General features: G+C 39.0%; 1 protein-coding gene across 6 annotated transcripts in view; it reads left to right on the top strand.

Annotated features, from left to right (window-relative positions):
• The window catches only part of LOC120241682 (serine/threonine-protein kinase Sgk3), a 134,874-nt gene extending 121,700 nt beyond the window's left edge, over positions 1-13,174 (top strand). For all 6 annotated transcript variants that reach the window (XM_039246981.1, XM_039246980.1, XM_039246984.1 and 3 more), the window contains 3 exons: positions 2,876-3,031; positions 6,745-6,834; positions 11,499-13,174. In XM_039246981.1, the coding sequence (XP_039102912.1) occupies positions 2,876-3,031; positions 6,745-6,834; positions 11,499-11,669 (417 nt within the window). In that variant the 3' untranslated portion in view covers positions 11,670-13,174. The remainder of the gene's footprint in view (positions 1-2,875; positions 3,032-6,744; positions 6,835-11,498) is intronic.
• Positions 13,175-17,365: the final 4,191 nt, after the last annotated feature.

The following is a 17,365-nucleotide window of genomic DNA, read 5'->3' as shown; positions in this document are numbered from 1 at the left end:
TTTTTAAAAAGGGGGTGTTTGCTATGGAAATCAATTGCCCCAGTTTTTAATTAAAGACACATAGGCCAACCAGAGCTTCTAATTAACATGTGTAAAGTTGTACCAAATTAATATCATTCCAAACAAGAGCAAACAATTTAGGCAATCAGTTTACATTTTCTTCTAGAAACAACACATGTTTTTCTTTATGCTTTTTGAGATATTTAGATTCTAGAGTCTTTCTGTGATACCCCTGAGTGCCCAGCAACCTCATGCTGGGAACCATGCACTCATCTCCTATGCTGCTGCCCACACAGAGCTAAATACTACCATCAGCTGAGACCTGAACTGGGGCTTGGTTTTGTTTGTTTGTTTTGCTTGTTTTGTGTGGGCTTCCGCCCCCCTGAAGCTCTCCGTGAAATCTAACACGTGAGGTAAATGTTAGAGCATTTGTCTCATGTTGCTAACTTTGAATGTTAGATTCCTATGACAACCAACACTGTCTTTGCACTTGCTTATTAAAAAATTTAATTTTCTGATCATGCTGCTGACTTGGAATACCTCATATGCCTTACTTTAAGTTCTGGATATTTGCCATCCTGATATTTCTGAATCAAGGACTATGAAAGTAAAATTTTATCATTGAACATAAAATGCAATTGATTCAAAAGGGAACATTTGAAACATATTACATTAATGAGACTTTATTAACTATTTAAAACTGAAGTTCGAAGGTGACTCGGTTAAGCATCTAATTCTTGATTTTGGGTCAGGTTATGATCTTACGGTCATGAGATTAAGCCCTGTGTGGAGCTCCGTGCTGAGTGTGGAGCCTGCTTGGGGTTCTCTCTCTCTCTCTCTCTCTCTGCCCCTCCCCAGCTCACTTGCATGCTCTAGCTTGCTCACTCTCTCTCTCAAAATCTTTAAAAAGAATTTTTAAATAGAAAAATGAAAAAATGAATTTCAGTTTTAAAAAGTAAAAAAATGTTACCAGGTGCCTGGGTGGCTCAGTTGGTTGAGCATCCGACTTCTGCTCAGGTCATGATCTCACAACTTGTGGGTTTGAGCCCCGCTTCAGGCTCTGTGCTGACAGCTCAGAGCCCTGGAGCCGCTTCAGATTCTGTGTCTCCCTCTCTCTCTCTCTGCCCCTCCCCTGCTGCTGCTCTCTCTCTCTCTCTCGCTTGCTCTCTCTCTCTCTCAAAAATAAATAAACCTTTAAAAAATGTAAAAAGTAAAAACATTTTTATTTCCTATAAGGAAGCAACAAACCTATAACTCCCTTAACTTTAGAAATTATTTTTAGGGGCACCTGGGTGGCTCAGTCGGTTAAGCATCCGACTTCAGCTCAGGTCGTGATACCGCAGTTCGTGAGTTCAAGCCTTGTGTCGGGCTCTGTGCCTCCCTTTGTTTCTGCCTCTCTCCTGCACTCTCTCTCTCTTTCTCTCTCTTTCAAAAATAAATAAACTAAAAAAATTTTTTTAAATTATTTTCAGTTTAAAACTTAATGATTAACTGGCTAGTCCTCATGTTGAAGCTATGTAGGTCTTTAGGCTGTCGCGGTAGAACTGTAAGTCTGCAGAGCGCACCCATAACACTGCCGTTGGCTCACGTCTGTCGGAAGGAGCACTATCTTTAGGTCGTCTTCTCTACTAGCAACCTTTGTTTTAATTAGTTTATTTTCACGTCTCAAGAAATTATTTAATGTTTGATCTGTGTTGAATCTCTGTTTGCAAGAATTCTGTCATTGTGCTTCTGATGAGATTGCTGGTTTTCTCTCAAACAGATACTTTTACACAGTTTACACCTGTCTGCATGGTGTTCTTAAACGTTCAGTGAGCACGTTGCTCTACATGATGCTGGCTCTAAAACATTTTTTAATGTTTATATATTTTTGAGAGACAGAGAGAGACCAAACGTGAGCAGGAGAGGAACAGAGAGAGAGGGAGACACAGAATCCGAAGCAGGCTCCAGGCTCTGAGCTGTCAGCACAGAGCCCAGTGCGGGACTAGCTCGTGAACCATGAGATCATGACCTGAGTTGAAGTCAGATGCTCAACCGACTCTTGATTTCGGCTCAGGTCATGAACAAGCCCCACATCTGGTGCAGTGCAGAGCCTGCTTGGGATTCTCCCTCTCTCTCTCTCTCTTTCTCTCTCTCCCTCCCTCCCTCCCTCCCCCCCTTCCCTGCCCCTCCCCTGCTTATGCTCTCACTCATGCGCTCACATGCTCTCTCTCTCTTTCTAAGATAAATAAAAAAATAAAAACCTCTTTGCATTGGAGACTACACTGCAGATTACACGTGCCCACAGAGGCCTTTGCATTTCTGCAGCGATCCAGACCCAGGCTGATCCCTGTAGATCAAGGCCAAGTACAACTCTTTGAACCCCATTTCAGTGTAGTTCAATCAACACTAACTTTTGGGGCACCTAGGTGACTTAGTTGGTTAGGTGTCCAACTTTGACTCAGATCATAATCTCATGGTTCATGAGTTCGAGCCCTGCATAGAGCCCTGTGTCAGGCTCTGCAATGCACGAACACTGCTGCAGATACTGTCTCCTCCCTCTCTGCCCCACCCCCCTTGCACTCTGTCTCTAAAAAGTAAGTATTTAAAAAATAAAACACTGAGTGTTTGAGTGGCTCAGTCATTTAAGTGTCTGACTTCAGCTCAGGTCATGATCTCATTGTTCATGGGTTCAAGCCCCGCATGGATCTCTGTGCTGACAGTGTGGAGCCTGCTCGGGAGTCTCTCTCCATCCTTCTCTCTTTGCTCCTCACCTGCTTGCTCGCTTACTCGCTTGCTCGCTCTCTCTCTCTCTCTCTCTCTCTGAAAATAAATAAATAAATGTTAAAAATAATTTTAGAAAACGTTAACTTTTCTTCCTTTTTGTTTTTCCCAGCCTCCTTTTTATTGCCGAGATGTAGCTGAAATGTATGACAATATTCTTCACAAGCCCCTAAGTTTGAGGCCAGGAGTGAGCCTCACAGCCTGGTCCATTCTGGAAGAACTGCTGGAGAAAGACAGGCAAAATCGACTCGGTGCCAAAGAAGACTTTGTATGTACATCCTTTCCAGTACCGCTTTATTTAAGCTTATTTGAGATTTGAAGATAGATTCTTATTTTATGTGGCATTTAACGGGATGAATACAACTCTTAAATAGCACCGTGAAAAAAGTATGTGTCCCAGCAGTTTTTACCAGTGTTTATACTGCGTGAAGCACTTGCATGGATGTTTTTTTCATTTTATATTTATGACAGTTTTAGCCTCTTCACTTAATTCCTCACATCCTGCTTTCATACCCTATTTTAAAAATTTTTTATTTTATTTTAGAGCACAAGTGGGGAGAGTGGTGGAGAGAGAGAGAAAGAATCTTAAGCCAGCTCCACACTCAGCGTGGAGCCTAGTGTAGGGCTTGATCCCACGAACTGTGAGCTGAAATCAGGAGTCAGGAGTCAGACACTCAGCCAACTGAGCCACCCAGACACCTTTCATACCCTTTTGCTTACTTTATTTTCATTTATAAGAAATTTCCCTCCCTTTGTAAAAAATGTGTGGCATGAATTTTTTGATTACCTAAACTTTTAAATCATTTTATTGAACAAGAATTTGCTAAATTTATTAAGTTGCTCCTGTTTGCATGAGGTGTAGTGCCTTTTGCCTTAAACTAACAGTAAATAACTTTTTTTTCCGAGAATTTGGTGACACCTCTCTGAGGTAATTAGAGAATCTGCAGGTTCGTTTTTTTAAAAATCCGGGCAATTAGGGACACCTGGCTGGCTCAGTTGGTGTAGTGTGGGACTCTCGATCTTGAGGTTGTGGGTTTGAGCCCCATCTTGGGTGTAGAGACTACTTAAAAATAAAAAATCTCTTTAAAAAATCAGTGTAATTAAATTGCTTATGTAGCTATTAGTGTTACGTTGGTGTGTCACTAAATTCACGGAACTACTGAGGATCGTGAACTTTTAAATTCATTTAAGTTTCTCACAAATTCTTGGGGACTCTTTGTCAGTCGTGAACTTGAACTGTGAGTAACGAACTTGTCTGCTAGTGCTTTTCCTTTCCCACACTTCCCAGTTTGGTAAGTAGCTCTGTCAGCGGTTTCCTGCCTGGCTTGGATTCATTCCATAGTCCATTGGTTTCATTCAGTCTTGCTGTCACTTCACTTCTTCTTGCCCCTTGGGCCTTTTATGGAATTCACTGACAGAAATCACAGCCCTGGATGAATCCACTTGTTACCTTCTGGGCTGCTGAATCGTGCTGAAGAAAGTGCAGCACCGGGCATATTGGAAGCGCTGTGAAGGCATAGTCATTAATCTCCTTTGTGCTTCCTCGCTGCCGGTAGTGTTCCTGTGATTCTCTAGCTGCTTCTCCTAGTCTCTGAATGAATGATTTCAGACCTTCTCTCCAGATTTCCAGACTCCTTTTCTTCTTTACTTTTAGCAGATGATCTTGCCTTCTATTTTATAAGGAAAATAGAATCAGCAGAGTAGAACTCACTCAGCCTTGCTATCAGATTTGCAGACCTGCACACACCTGCTTGCTGTTCTTTCCTTCTTCCTAATAAAGTGGAAAAGGCCAGTTTCTACATCTGCACTGGATCCTGACTCCTTGCAGGGAACCCTGTGCATGTTTTTTTTCTGCACAGATAACTGCTTCCTTTTGTTAGGGTTCCTTCCAGGGAATAATTAAGCATTATCATGTCTCTTGGCTTCTTAAACTGAAATTAGCCGTCAACCATGCTGACCTGCAGGTAATAACTTCTTCCCCTTGTAAAAGTTTGTGTTCATTTTTTTTCTTTCCCAGTCTCTTCTCATTTCTCAGTTTACCAAAAGTAGCTACTAGAATTGCTAAATCGCTCTATTCTTCAGCTTGCCCTCTCAGCAGCATTTAAACTTCCAACTCTTTCTTGTTCGATAGGCTTCTGCAAGAGCCCACAATCATCTTGTTCTGTTTTTCCGGGCCTTCCTCTGTCGTGTCCTGTGTGAGCTACTTTCTTCAACCTGATGGTTAAATGTTGTGGTTCCTTGGGATTGGCCTAAACCTTTTCTTCTTCTGTGTTCTCTTTCTGGACAGTCTCAGTTGGCCCAATGGCTTTGGTTATCTCTATGCTTTCATCTCACACATTTATAACTTCATTCCAGACCTTTCTTCTTAACTCTGGACTCATATTATCTGCCTGTTCAGCACCAGTCTTTGGACTCTGAAGATCACCTTAAACACAGCATGTTCAAGACCGAACTCCTTCTGTGTCTACCTTCTGTGTGCCTCAGGTCGGAAATCTGAGTCGGTCCTTCCTCTTCCTCACCTCCATTTTCAGCAGACAGCCAGAGCCTGTTGTATTTGTCTCCTAAGTCCTTCCCTTACCTACACACTCTGCTACTCCATTGTGACTACACTTTTCTTTCTTCTTTCAGCTTTTTTAAAACTTTTAATTTTAAGTAACCTCTGCATCCAACTTGCTCCCCAGACCCACACTCCTGAGACCAGGAGTTGCACACCCCACCACCTGACCCAGCCGGGTACCCCTGATACTTTCAGCACTTTTTTGGCCACAACAATAGCTCTGTTTCTTTAATCTGGGCATGGCTTTCCCGCCCATGTCCCTATTACAGTCAGATCCGAAAAAACAAACCAAAGATCCCCCATATTTGTGCTATTCCCTTACCTAAAATTTCCCGATGGCTTCTCATAATCTTAGAATAAAATCCAAAATTCTTAACATAGACTCAATATGATACGGCAGTGTACCTCTTAGGCTTCACCTTGTGTGACAGTCCCAATCCTTCCCTGTATTTTAAGTTTATCTATTTTGAGAGAGAGCGAGAGAGAGCACCTACATGCATGCACTTACAAGCAGGGGAGGGACAGAGAGAGGAAGAGGGAGAATCCCAAGCAGGCTCTGTGCTGTCAGCTAAGAGCCCGATGTAGGGCTCACTCACGAGTTGTGAGATTATGTTCTGAGCTAAAACCAGGAGTTAGACACTTAGCCGACTGAGCCCCGCACGTGCCCCTTGGCTCATTTTCTTCATCAGACTAACTAACCTCTTTGCCACCTCAGGGCCTTCATATTCTGCCTGGAATGTTCTCCCCCTCATTTTTATCTAATTTTTATCATCTTTCAAACTTCCGATCAAACATTACTTAGTCTCCAAGATGTCTTTTTAAACCCACCAAATTAGGTTGGATCCTCCTTTATACACTTCTGTGTCACCTTGCAGGGAAAATAACTGGAATCAGTATCGTGCCAACTTTTAATAATACTAACCCAGAATGGAATTTTGTTTTGTTCTGGTAAAATAGCTCGTCGTCTTGATTTTACCTCTGCCCCACCATGTAAAAAACCTTTTTGCCTAACTTCTTTTTTACCTCCACCATGCAGATAATAATTACAGTTCTTTGTAGCTCTGTAGGACCTTATTCTTTTCATATCTCTCTTAATTTCCATATTTCCTACTGGTGCTTAAAACAGCCTGTGAATATCTAGGACAGAACTGTTAACTCCATTCTACCTGTGAAGAAACTATGACTGTGAAGAGGGTATAACTTAGGTTGGTCATTCCGCGTGGCTGTCTTTCCCGTTCTGCCCTGACAGGGTCTCCACTGTACCGTTTTGCCGCATAACAAACACGTTATAACATAAACATGTACTAAAAACAATTATTGAGGGACAGAGTGGTAATGGTTTGCCTTCGTGTAATTCTTCAGTGAGTGCTTAATTATATTTTTCAACATTATAAAAAATACATGTATTTTCTTTAACATTCCAGCTTGAAATTCAGAATCATCCTTTTTTTGAATCACTCAGCTGGACTGATCTTGTACAAAAGAGGATTCCACCACCATTTAATCCTAATGTGGTAAGTATATATCTAAATCTTGCTTTCTAAAATAGTAAAATGAAAATTTTTTTTTAAAAATCGTGAAATGTAGAACTATATAGGTCATCATAACTTTAGCAATAGATCTCAAAATCTAATGTGAGTGAAATTGACTCAGTACCTAAATATTTGAAAAATCTGCCTCGCAGCATTTTCTAGTATACAGTTAACTTCAAGATGACCAGTAAGATTATACTTTTGTTACATTGGTAAAAGTACCTTCTAGCACAGCAATTGTGCAGTGTTTCTTTGGAGCATGTATGTATAAGAAAGAGATGAGCTTATTAGATTTTAAAAAAAGATGCAAATTGGGGCACCTGGGTGGCTTAGTCTGTTAAAGCTCCAACTCTTGATTTTGGCTCAGGTCATGATCTTAGGGACATGCGATCGAGCCCCACATTGGGCTCCATGCTTAAGATTCTCTCTCTGTCCCTGTGCTCCTCTCCCCTGCCTCATGCTCTCTCTTAAAAATAAAAAAAAAAATTAAAAATTGTAAAGGCATACCTCTAGATTTAAAGAGGATTGCGCTTTAAATTTTTTTAAATTTTTAAGTAACATTAATGCATCTTTTTTTCTACATTTATATAAAACCAGACACAGGCAAATATTATTAATGGTAATGTAAATTGTCATATCCCTTTTTGGAAAATAAAATTTTCATTTAGCTTGACTTGTTAAATCACCTGATGGAAAAAATTTATGTAAACATTTTTAATAATTATCAGTAGTAGACCAATATTACTAACTATTGATAGCTATATGTATATAGGCATATATACTTTTATTCATTACAATATGAAATTTATTCCCCATACTAACCAGGTTACTACCATTACTATCCTTATTATATATGTTTTATAAATGAAGAAATAGAAAGTCAGAGATGCCACCGCCTAGCTGGATTAAAAAGTAGCAGAGCAAGGATTCAAATCTGTGCCTTATTCCAAAATCACTAGACTTTCTATGCTTACTTGTGCTCAAGTGCCTTTTCTTGTTAAGTAAATGATAATAATAAATATAGAAATAAGCAGGGGGCACCTGGGTGGCTCGGTAGGTTGAACATCCAACTTCGGCTCATGTCATAACCTCACGTGAGTTTGAAGCCCACATCAGGCTTGCTGCTGTTAGCGCAGAGCCTGCTTCGGATCCTCTGTCCCCCCCCACCCCGCCCTTTCCCCACTGGTTCTCTCTCTCTCTCTCTAGATCTCTGTCTCTCTCAACTCCCTCTCTCAAAAATAAATATTTTTTAAAATGAGTAGTCACTTAGAAAATTCTTATAATATTAAATAAAAACATGGCAATTTGGGGGCTCCTGGATAGCTTAGTCAGTTAAGTCTCTGACTCTTCATCTCGGCTCAGGTCATGATCTCACAGTTTGTGAGTTCGAGCCCCACGTCAGGCTCTGCACTAATAACATGGAACCTGCTTGGAATTCTTTCTTCCTCTCTCTTTGCCCCTACCCAACTTGTGCGCTCTCTCTCTCTCAAAATAAATGAACTTTAAAAAAATGGCAATTATAATTTTTGTGACTTATGATTATAGCAGTAAAAATAACAGATAAGGACTGGAAGAGAATATAACGTAAACCAAGATTGATTGGGGATTGCAGTATCTTGGGTCAACTTGTGTTTCTTTTATTTAAAGATTTTTGGTGTAGTGAAATTCATGAAATACTTTCTTAGTAGATAAGTGCAGGATAAGGAAATAGCTTTAGGAAAGTGTTATTTAGTCTACTCAGATTTTGTTAAATGTTTGTTTCAGTGCATAGCTCATGGCTGGTAATATTTAACAGGTGTGATATTGTACACCTATTAACATAATGATATTATAGATTCCCTAATTTCATTTTGGTTTATCCAGAAGTGACTATTTCAGAAGTGACTCCATTAAGGACAGTTTCTGTTCCTAATTTCTAGAGTTTACTTTGCAGTAAGAACCTAGGGCCTTTAAGAATTATTTTATTTTTCTTTTTATATTAAAAGTCTTAGTTTAGTTATGTTCAAATAAATATGTCATCAGGCACATTAACTGGAAATGAAAACAGTGTTGACTTCAGAGTTAGATACCTCAGTTGGGATCCCTGCTTTTTTATGACTAGTAAACTTTTTAAAGCAAGATCCACAACTAAGAAGCCACGGGGGGTGGGGGGGGCGGTTGGTAAATTTGGCCAGCTTAAATCTAGACATGTCTACATGAAAAAAACTGCAAATAATAAACTGGGGAAAATTTCTCTAACACATAAAGTATTCTTGTAAGTCAATGAGAAAAAAAAAACAATGACCAATAGAAACATGGACAAAAGACACAAAATACAGTTACAGAAGAATAAGTACAGATAGCTTTTAAATATATGAAAAGATGTTCAAACTCAGGTTACCATTTTTCATTTAACAGATTAACAAAGATCAGAAAGCTAGAGTATAATAAAGTAGATATTCTCAATACTTACATCCTTTTATTTAACCTTGACAGCAATTCTTTGAACTAGTGCTGCTATTTTCCATATAATACAGATGAGTTAACTTAGGCACAGAAAATGTTAAATAGTTTGCCCAGAGTTTAAAATTGAAGAACTAGGAGTGCCCGGGTGGCTCAGTCGGTTAAGCCTCTGACTCTTGATTTCGGCTCAGATAGGTCATGATACTGAGCCCCTCATCCTCTCTACAGACATCATGGAGCCTGCTTGGGATTCTCTCTCTCCCTCTCTCTCTTCCTCTCACACACGTGCTCACTCACATATTCTCTCTCAAAATAAGTAAACATTTTTTTTTTTAAATAAAGTTGAAGAACTAGAATTTGAGCGCAGGTTCTTTGAAGACAATGCCTCCCTAACTCTTAACGTAAGCAATACTGTTAGCCCTTTTAGTGCCAGTCAGCCCATAAGGGCATTCGCAAAATACCTATAAAGTCAAGTAAAAGAACATTGACCAGCATTTACTGAATACCTTCTACATGTCAGATTCTGGGAATTTTATGTATTCACGTATCAGATCCTCACAACAACCTTAATAGGTGTTACTATTTTTTACTTTACAGAAGTGGAAATGAGCTCACAGGGATAGGGTAGCTTATATAAAAAATTATAGCTAGCAAATTTCATAGCCAGAATTCATCTTATTCCAGAGCCTATACTTCAAGAATAACATGTAAGGATTTGACAACATATTTTATATATACCTAAATTCAGTTTCTTCCTCCTCTGTGGGGGAATTTCTCATATTGAGGGGTCTAATAGTCTGGGTTTCCCTTGTCTCTGCCCTGCTATTTGTAGACCCACCTACCAGACCAATAACTGTATCCTTGGCTTAGAATATCTTCTCTGGATCCTTGTCTGTTAACCTCAGTTAGACTTGATGACTTGGACATGTTAAGGATTCCCTCCCCTGTGGCCCCTCAGAGCAGAGGTAACCTAGAGATTCAGGGATGAGCTCTAAGAGTCAGTCACCTGAATGTGTATCTCAGCTTTTATCTGCAACTCCATTGGAAGGGGAGAGTCCATTAGCTTGTATCAGATTTGTAAAGATTAAGAACCGCCGCCATCGAGCAGCCACCATGCTTTACAGTGGCAGATTCCCGGCCACTTCAGGGCTCTAAAGGTAAGGCATCGTAGCCAAATGCCTAATGACCTCTGTAGCACAAGGAGAGTTAACTCTCACAGTTTTATTTACAGCCCCTTCATTCTTTTTTTTTTTTTTTTTTTTTTTTAAATTTTTTTTAATGTTTTTTATTTATTTCTAGGAGAGAGAGAGACAGCGTGAGCAGGGGAGGGTCANATGTTTTTTATTTATTTCTAGGAGAGAGAGAGACAGCGTGAGCAGGGGAGGGTCAGAGAGAGAGGGAGTCACAGACTGAAACAGGCTCCAGGCTCCGAGCTGGCAGTCAGCACAGAGCCCGACGCGGGGCTCGAACCCACGAACCTCGAGATCATGACCCGAGCGAAAGTCGGACGCCTAACCGACTAAGCCACCCAGGCGCCCCTACAGCCCCTTCATTCTTTAAGCAAAAGGCTTTACTTACCCAGAGCACAGAAACTGGATGGGCAGGCGTTATGGAAGCTCAAGTGGGAAGTGCCATCCTGACAACCTACCTGAGTTCCTTTTCTAACTTAGAGGTGGTGGTGGGTAGAGAGAAAGGGAGTCATTTGGGGGGCCTGAGGCTCACATTGACGTAGGTAAGGACTCCGCTACGCTAGCCACCTTTGTCTCCCTACACCTCTGGCAAAAAGGAGCTTTGTTAGGACGGATAACCTCACCTAAGTAATAAACTCTGGAACAGAAAAGCAGAAACTGTTTCAAAGAAATGATGAAGTAGGAAGACATCTAAACTTGCCAGGAATAAATACACAAATTCGTGAAGCGGTTTTTTTTTTTTTTTTTAATGTTTTATTTATTTTTGAGAGAGAGACAGAGCATGAGCAGGGGAGGGGCAGAGAGAGGGAGACACAGAACCTGAAGCAGGTTCCAGGCTCTGTCAGCACAGAGCCTGATGCGGGGCTCGAACTCTTGAACCACAAGATCATGACCCAAGCATAACTCGGACACTTAAACGACCGAGCCACCCAGGCACCCCTGTGAAGGGGTTTTAATGAAAGACTAATGAAAACAAAAGCTAAGATGAACAATAATATGGTTTTGATGTTTTAGGCGGGACCAGATGATATCAGGAACTTCGATGCAACATTTACAGAAGAAACAGTTCCGTATTCTGTGTGTGTGTCTTCTGACTACTCTGTAGTGAATGCCAGCGTACTGGAGGCAGATGACGCATTTGTCGGTTTCTCTTACGCACCTCCTTCAGAAGATTTATTTTTGTGAACAGTTTGCCATCCAGAAACCATTGAGCAAATACAAGCCCACAGATGAGACTGAAACTCCTGTTTGTGTGAATATATTCAACTCTGTTTAACTAGTGCCTCATTTTTACATGTAATGTTAAAAACTATGAAAAATGTATTTTCTGCTGTATGCAAGAAAATAGGGCATTTCAAAGAGCTAAGTTTTGGATTAAAATTTGTTATTAAGCTTATTTTTAAAGAGAAATTTTAAAAGCTATTGTTCTCAGCATTAACCTATTTTTAAAGAAAACTTTTTGCTAATGACTGTTTTCCCCCTGAGTTTACCCTAACATCTACCCAAGACTATTTTTCAACAGCCTATTTCAGTTCAGTTAACGTGCATTAATGCCTTTGTAACTCTCTACTTGGACCTTTGTTCTCAGATCAGAACTATGCAATTGGTATGTAGTTAAGAAGAAACCACATCTTTCCATGAGAAGTCATTGGTTGACAAATTCAGTTCTTAGTAGGATTAAAATGTAAAAGCATAGTTAATACATGGGCTGTGAGTTAACACTTTGAAAGAGTGTTTGTTCTGCAGATCAAATTAAGAAATAACAAGGAGATTCTTTGCTTTTGAAATACCAATTCAAATTTGCGAATTATTTTTTTTCTGGAAGAAAAGTAAAGGCTTAATAGTTAGAAAGTTTAAATATTCCCAAAGATCTGAAGGGTAATAAAATACTACTGGATTTTTTTCTTAGGCGGTGCCAAAAATTAATGTCTCTGTGTCATGTATTTATATTACAAATACATTCTATTTATGTTTTTTCTGGTCTTTTGAAGTTATTGTTAAGCAGGCCTAAATCTCAGTATTTGCTTTTGCAGACAGCTGTGCAAAACTGTTTTTCTGATTGGTTAATAAGTGAAAAATATTGAGCTTTCTAGAATTTTTACCTAATTGGGAATTAAAGAATAGAATAGCAAATTCTGGGTCAGTATAAACATATATTTCGCTACAGTGTAACAAGTTAAAAATAATTCCGGCAGATCAATGTCAGTATCTTATTTGTCTTAGAAAAAAACTACAGGAAACTGACCTTAAAATCATACTAAAAACCAACTAACCGTGGACTTGTCACGACTCTTCATCATGAATACAGAAAAACTAAAAAGAATGCTTGTTTTGGAATTCTGCTTCTTAGAATAGAGGTTTTTCAAATCATGTAGGAAACATTGTGAAAGTTTAGAGACCAACTTTAAATGCTTCAGGAGCAAGCATTCTTTCCATGTATTTTCTCTTGAGGAAAAGAAATCACAAAAGCATTTCACACCAATACGCTTTGGCTCGAAAATGTTCAGCAAAATAGGGGGAGGGAGTGTGCTTTTGTCAGATTAATAACATTCGCATCCAATACACTGAATCTTACTTTAGAGGTAAGACTTTTAATAGTGACACTGTAAATATTTGGTTTATTTGCACTACTGTAAGTTCTGCTTTTACACAAAGCTCTTTGCTTATTATAAAGCAAAATAAAAACTGTAGTCTCTTGTATGATTTATTTTTTACTCAGCCACTCCTTAATTAAACTGCCAGAAATTAAAGTGCAATATTGTATATTTTTAAGAACAAATTTAAAAAATTATGTTGATGTTTATTGGATCACAAGAAATACAAATCTTATAGTAATAAATCTAGCAAAAAGATTAATAATCCTCTAATTCCTGTCATTATTTTAAATTAAATTGGTGATGGTTTATAAAAGTCATTACAAAAATGAATTATTTGTCTATGTGAGGGATAAAAGTATAAAACTTTTAAGTATTTGGACACATAAAAATTAGATTATCATAGGCTGACATATTTAATATTCAGGGAACAAAACCTTTCCCAAGTTTCAAGGTTTTTTTTTCTTTCATAGTGTGCTAAGTCTTTTAGAAAAGAAATGTGTGCCCTTTGAATAGTTGAACCATTTCATGGCTATTACCAAAATAAACTCAGAGGTCTAAATGAAGACTCTCTAACATTCTTCATGTTATCTATACCTCTTATTTTATTGCATATGGTACAGTGTAGAGCTTCCCAACCATTGTTACATCATAGCACACACTGAAAATTACAAATTTTTGGCACACCTAACAAGAAGTGCTAAATGATGTAGATACTGGCAACAGGCTCTCTGTTCAAGATTTTTAAATTCCAAGATAATTTCTGAACTGAAGTTATTTACAGAGAGAGCCAACACTGTTTGGATTTAATTTTAGCAATGGTGAACATTTAAAAGGCGGTTTAAATATTTGAAATATACGGTAAAATTTTAAAACCAGTGTCTTTTAGCATACCTGTTAACTAGTAATTATCCAGAGCATAATATTATAAAACTTTACCCAGATATTTTATGAGTCATTCTTTTGTACATCATACACTGTTTGAAAAGTAGGAGTGAGAATTATAGGAGCGTTTTTGGTGTTGCTAGAATGACTTTCAATAAAGTGTTTTGAAATTGATAATTCCTCATTTAGGTAGTTTGGAAGTTAGGTCTGTTTTGAAAGTGGCATTTCCTGCCACTTACCTTTAAAGTCAGTTTTTACTTCTGTGGATTTTTACAAATTATTCCATATTCCAAGGTGATTTGTTCATTTATGTAGAACCCTACTCAGAACCCTGAGTTACAGGGTGACTTGAATACCTTGAAATAGTATGCCAAATAGTTTTGTGTATAAATGAAACTGACTTGGGACAGGAAGTGTTACATGACTTTGTTCTGATGCCCAAAAAGATTCACTGCTGTAAAAAAAAAATTGTGTTTCTTTGTCATTTTAGTTCTACTTTACTTATCTACTATTAAGAGAAATTCCTCTTGGGGCATCTGCAGCCCAGTTGATGGAGCATTCGACTCTGGATTTCAGCTCAGGTCATGATCCCAGGGTTGTGGGATCGAGCCCCACATTGGACTCCACACTGGGTGTGTAGCCTGCTTAAGATTCTCTCTCTCTCTAAAAATAAAGGTAAAATTTAAAAAAAATTTTTATTGAAATAAATTGTTCTCTAACTTCCCTGAAAGCATTCCAATTGGGAATTTTTTATATCTTTAGCATTTTTGGTGTCTTACCAATATTGCATAATCATTCATTTGTAATCCTTTAAACATAGTCCCTAATAGTTAAAAGGACCCCTGTGCAAAAATATTTTACTATTCTCTTATATCATGGCCATTTTTACAGAGGCTATTAAGTCAAAGAAATATAGCTGTCTCAAAATGTACCTTTTAAATAATTTACCCAAAGTCAGGATAGTAGAGAATAGCTTAAAACAACATTACACAAAAAAGCCTATGAGAAGTATAAATTCAAATGCTATTTATAACAGTGAAGTAGCCAAAGAATCCTACAAACCAAAAGTTATTTTTACATGTACTGAAGATGATGAATCACCGCATGAATCTTAATGTAAAATAAAAAATTATATCACTTTACATAACCCTTCTTACTGGAAGGACCAGACTCATTTGGTGATTTTACAGATCTTGTGCTCAAATGTAACATGGAAGTTTTTACTATAAATTCTCTCTTGCAGTAATATATCTCACAGATTTATCATTTTCTTCTACCATATTTTTCAGCATTTTTTATGTTACTAGGAAGCAGAGATTTGCACTTCAATTTTAGGTAAGTTTCTGTGGGAAAATCTACAATGAGTTGTCAATATTTAAGTGTTAACTGTGTTAACTCATGGAATCCAGTAGGTGATAAAACAGATTTACCCATGTAGTCTAATTTGATCTCAGTGTGTTAGACTTTTTCAGTTCTTTCCAGATAGTAGTTCAAATAGCCTTGTTTTGAAATTTTTTCTTATATTTCAATGATAGTAATATAAAAATTACAGCCTACTTTGTTAATGATACATTGATGTTGAACATTAATACTTATTTATCTCAGAAAGATAGCCCTAGCTATAGGCCTCTATTAGATATCAAAAACAAAGCTTTGTATTTGTCAAAACTCATATGACTTTAATACTTAAGAGCTGTGCATTTTGCTCTATGTAACTTATACCTTGGTGAAAAATATTCAAAATAAAAAAGCTATATATGATAAAAAGTATAGATAATCCATAATGCTACCATCTTAAAAGAAGTATTTGAGCCATTTTACCACATTATGAAAGAATTCAGCAATTTACAGCCAAAGAAAAACCAAAGGCAAAGAGGTGAACCCAGCACCACCCGAGCCCTGTAAGCAGGCAGGACCGCACGCGGGGACTACGTTTTCCACTTGCCCCTGTAAGGAGCTTAGAGTCGCCAAGTGAAAAGCGAACAGACTGAAATATCCACGGCTCCGGCTGGATACTGAGGAGAAGCGAGGGCACAGGGCAAACTGCTACCCCCGACTCTGGGGACGTGGGTGAATATAGGGACTTGCAACTTCCTGGAGCAGAGACCATCCCGTCAGGAGCCAGTGCAGGACGGGGCCAGCCTGAACCAGAGGAACACATGGCCGGAGGCGAAGTGTAGACCACTGAGCGTTCACAAGTCCGGTCATAGGGAGCCCCACAGTTTTGTGAAATTGGCCACCTAGCTTCTCACAGTAAATATTGGGGGGAATTCTCTTGTACTTCCAGCAGGAGGAAGAGAAAAGGGACAATTTTCTCTCTCTCTCTTTTTTTTTTTTGAAAGAGTGCAAGCAAGGGAAGGGCAAAGTGAGGGGGACAGAGGATCTAAAGCCGGCTCTGCTGACAGCAGTGAGCCCGATGTGGGGCTTGACCTCAGCAACTGTGAGATCATAACCTGAGCTGAAGTTGAATGCCCAACCCACTGAGCCACCCAGGTGCCCCAAGGACAATTTTCAAATATGCCAGCACACTCGGATCTTAACATTCTGGTCTTCTCCTGACCACAGGAAAAACTAGTCCATCAGAATGTGACCTATAGGGACTTTCTTGCCGAGTCTAACAAAAGTCAGTCGGTTAAGTGTCCAACTCTTGATTTCGGCTCAGGTCATGATCTCACGATTTGTGGGATCAAGCCCCAAGTCAGGTTGTGTGTTGACAGTGCAGAGCCTGCTTGTGATTCTCTCTCCTTTTCTCTCTGCCCTTCCCTCCCCCCAAATAAGTAAATAAACAAACATGGGGGGGGGGAGAATTACACCTGACTTCTCCTCAGAAATCATGCAAGAAGAATGGAGTGAAATATTGAAAGTGCTGAGAGAGGGGCACCGGCCAGGCTCAGTCAGTAGAGCATGCAACTTGTGATCTGTGGGTTGTGAGTTTGAGCCCCACACTGGGTGTAGATATTACTTTAAAAAATGAAATATTTTAGGGCCACCTGGGTGTGTTGGTTAGGTGTCCAACTCTTTGATTTCAGCTCAGGTCATGATCTCACGGTTCATGGGATTGAGCCCTGCATTGGGCTCTGTGCTGACAGCACTGAGCCTACTTCGGATTCTGTGTCTCCCTCTCTCTCTGCCCCTCCCCTTCTCATTCTTTCTCTCTCAAAAATAAATAAACTTTTAAAAAATATTTTTTTAAAAAAGATTGGGGTGCCTGGGTGGCTTAGTTGGCTGAGCCTCCAACTTCAGCTCAGGTTGTGATCTCATGGTTCATGTGTTTGAGACCCACATCGGGCTTGCTGCTGTCAGAACCGGTTTTGGATCCTCTTCCCCCTTTCTCTCTGTCCCTCCTCTGCTTGCACATTCTCTCTAAGAAAGAAGCATTTTAAATTTTTTTTAAAAGTTTAA

This window comes from Hyaena hyaena, unplaced genomic scaffold (genome assembly GCF_003009895.1).
Source record: "Hyaena hyaena isolate Hyena2069 unplaced genomic scaffold, ASM300989v1 scaffold_287, whole genome shotgun sequence".
Taxonomy (NCBI): Eukaryota; Metazoa; Chordata; class Mammalia; order Carnivora; family Hyaenidae; genus Hyaena; species Hyaena hyaena.
The sequence above is the reverse complement of the archived record's forward strand: the minus strand, read 5'-3'. Positions and strand labels throughout refer to the sequence as shown.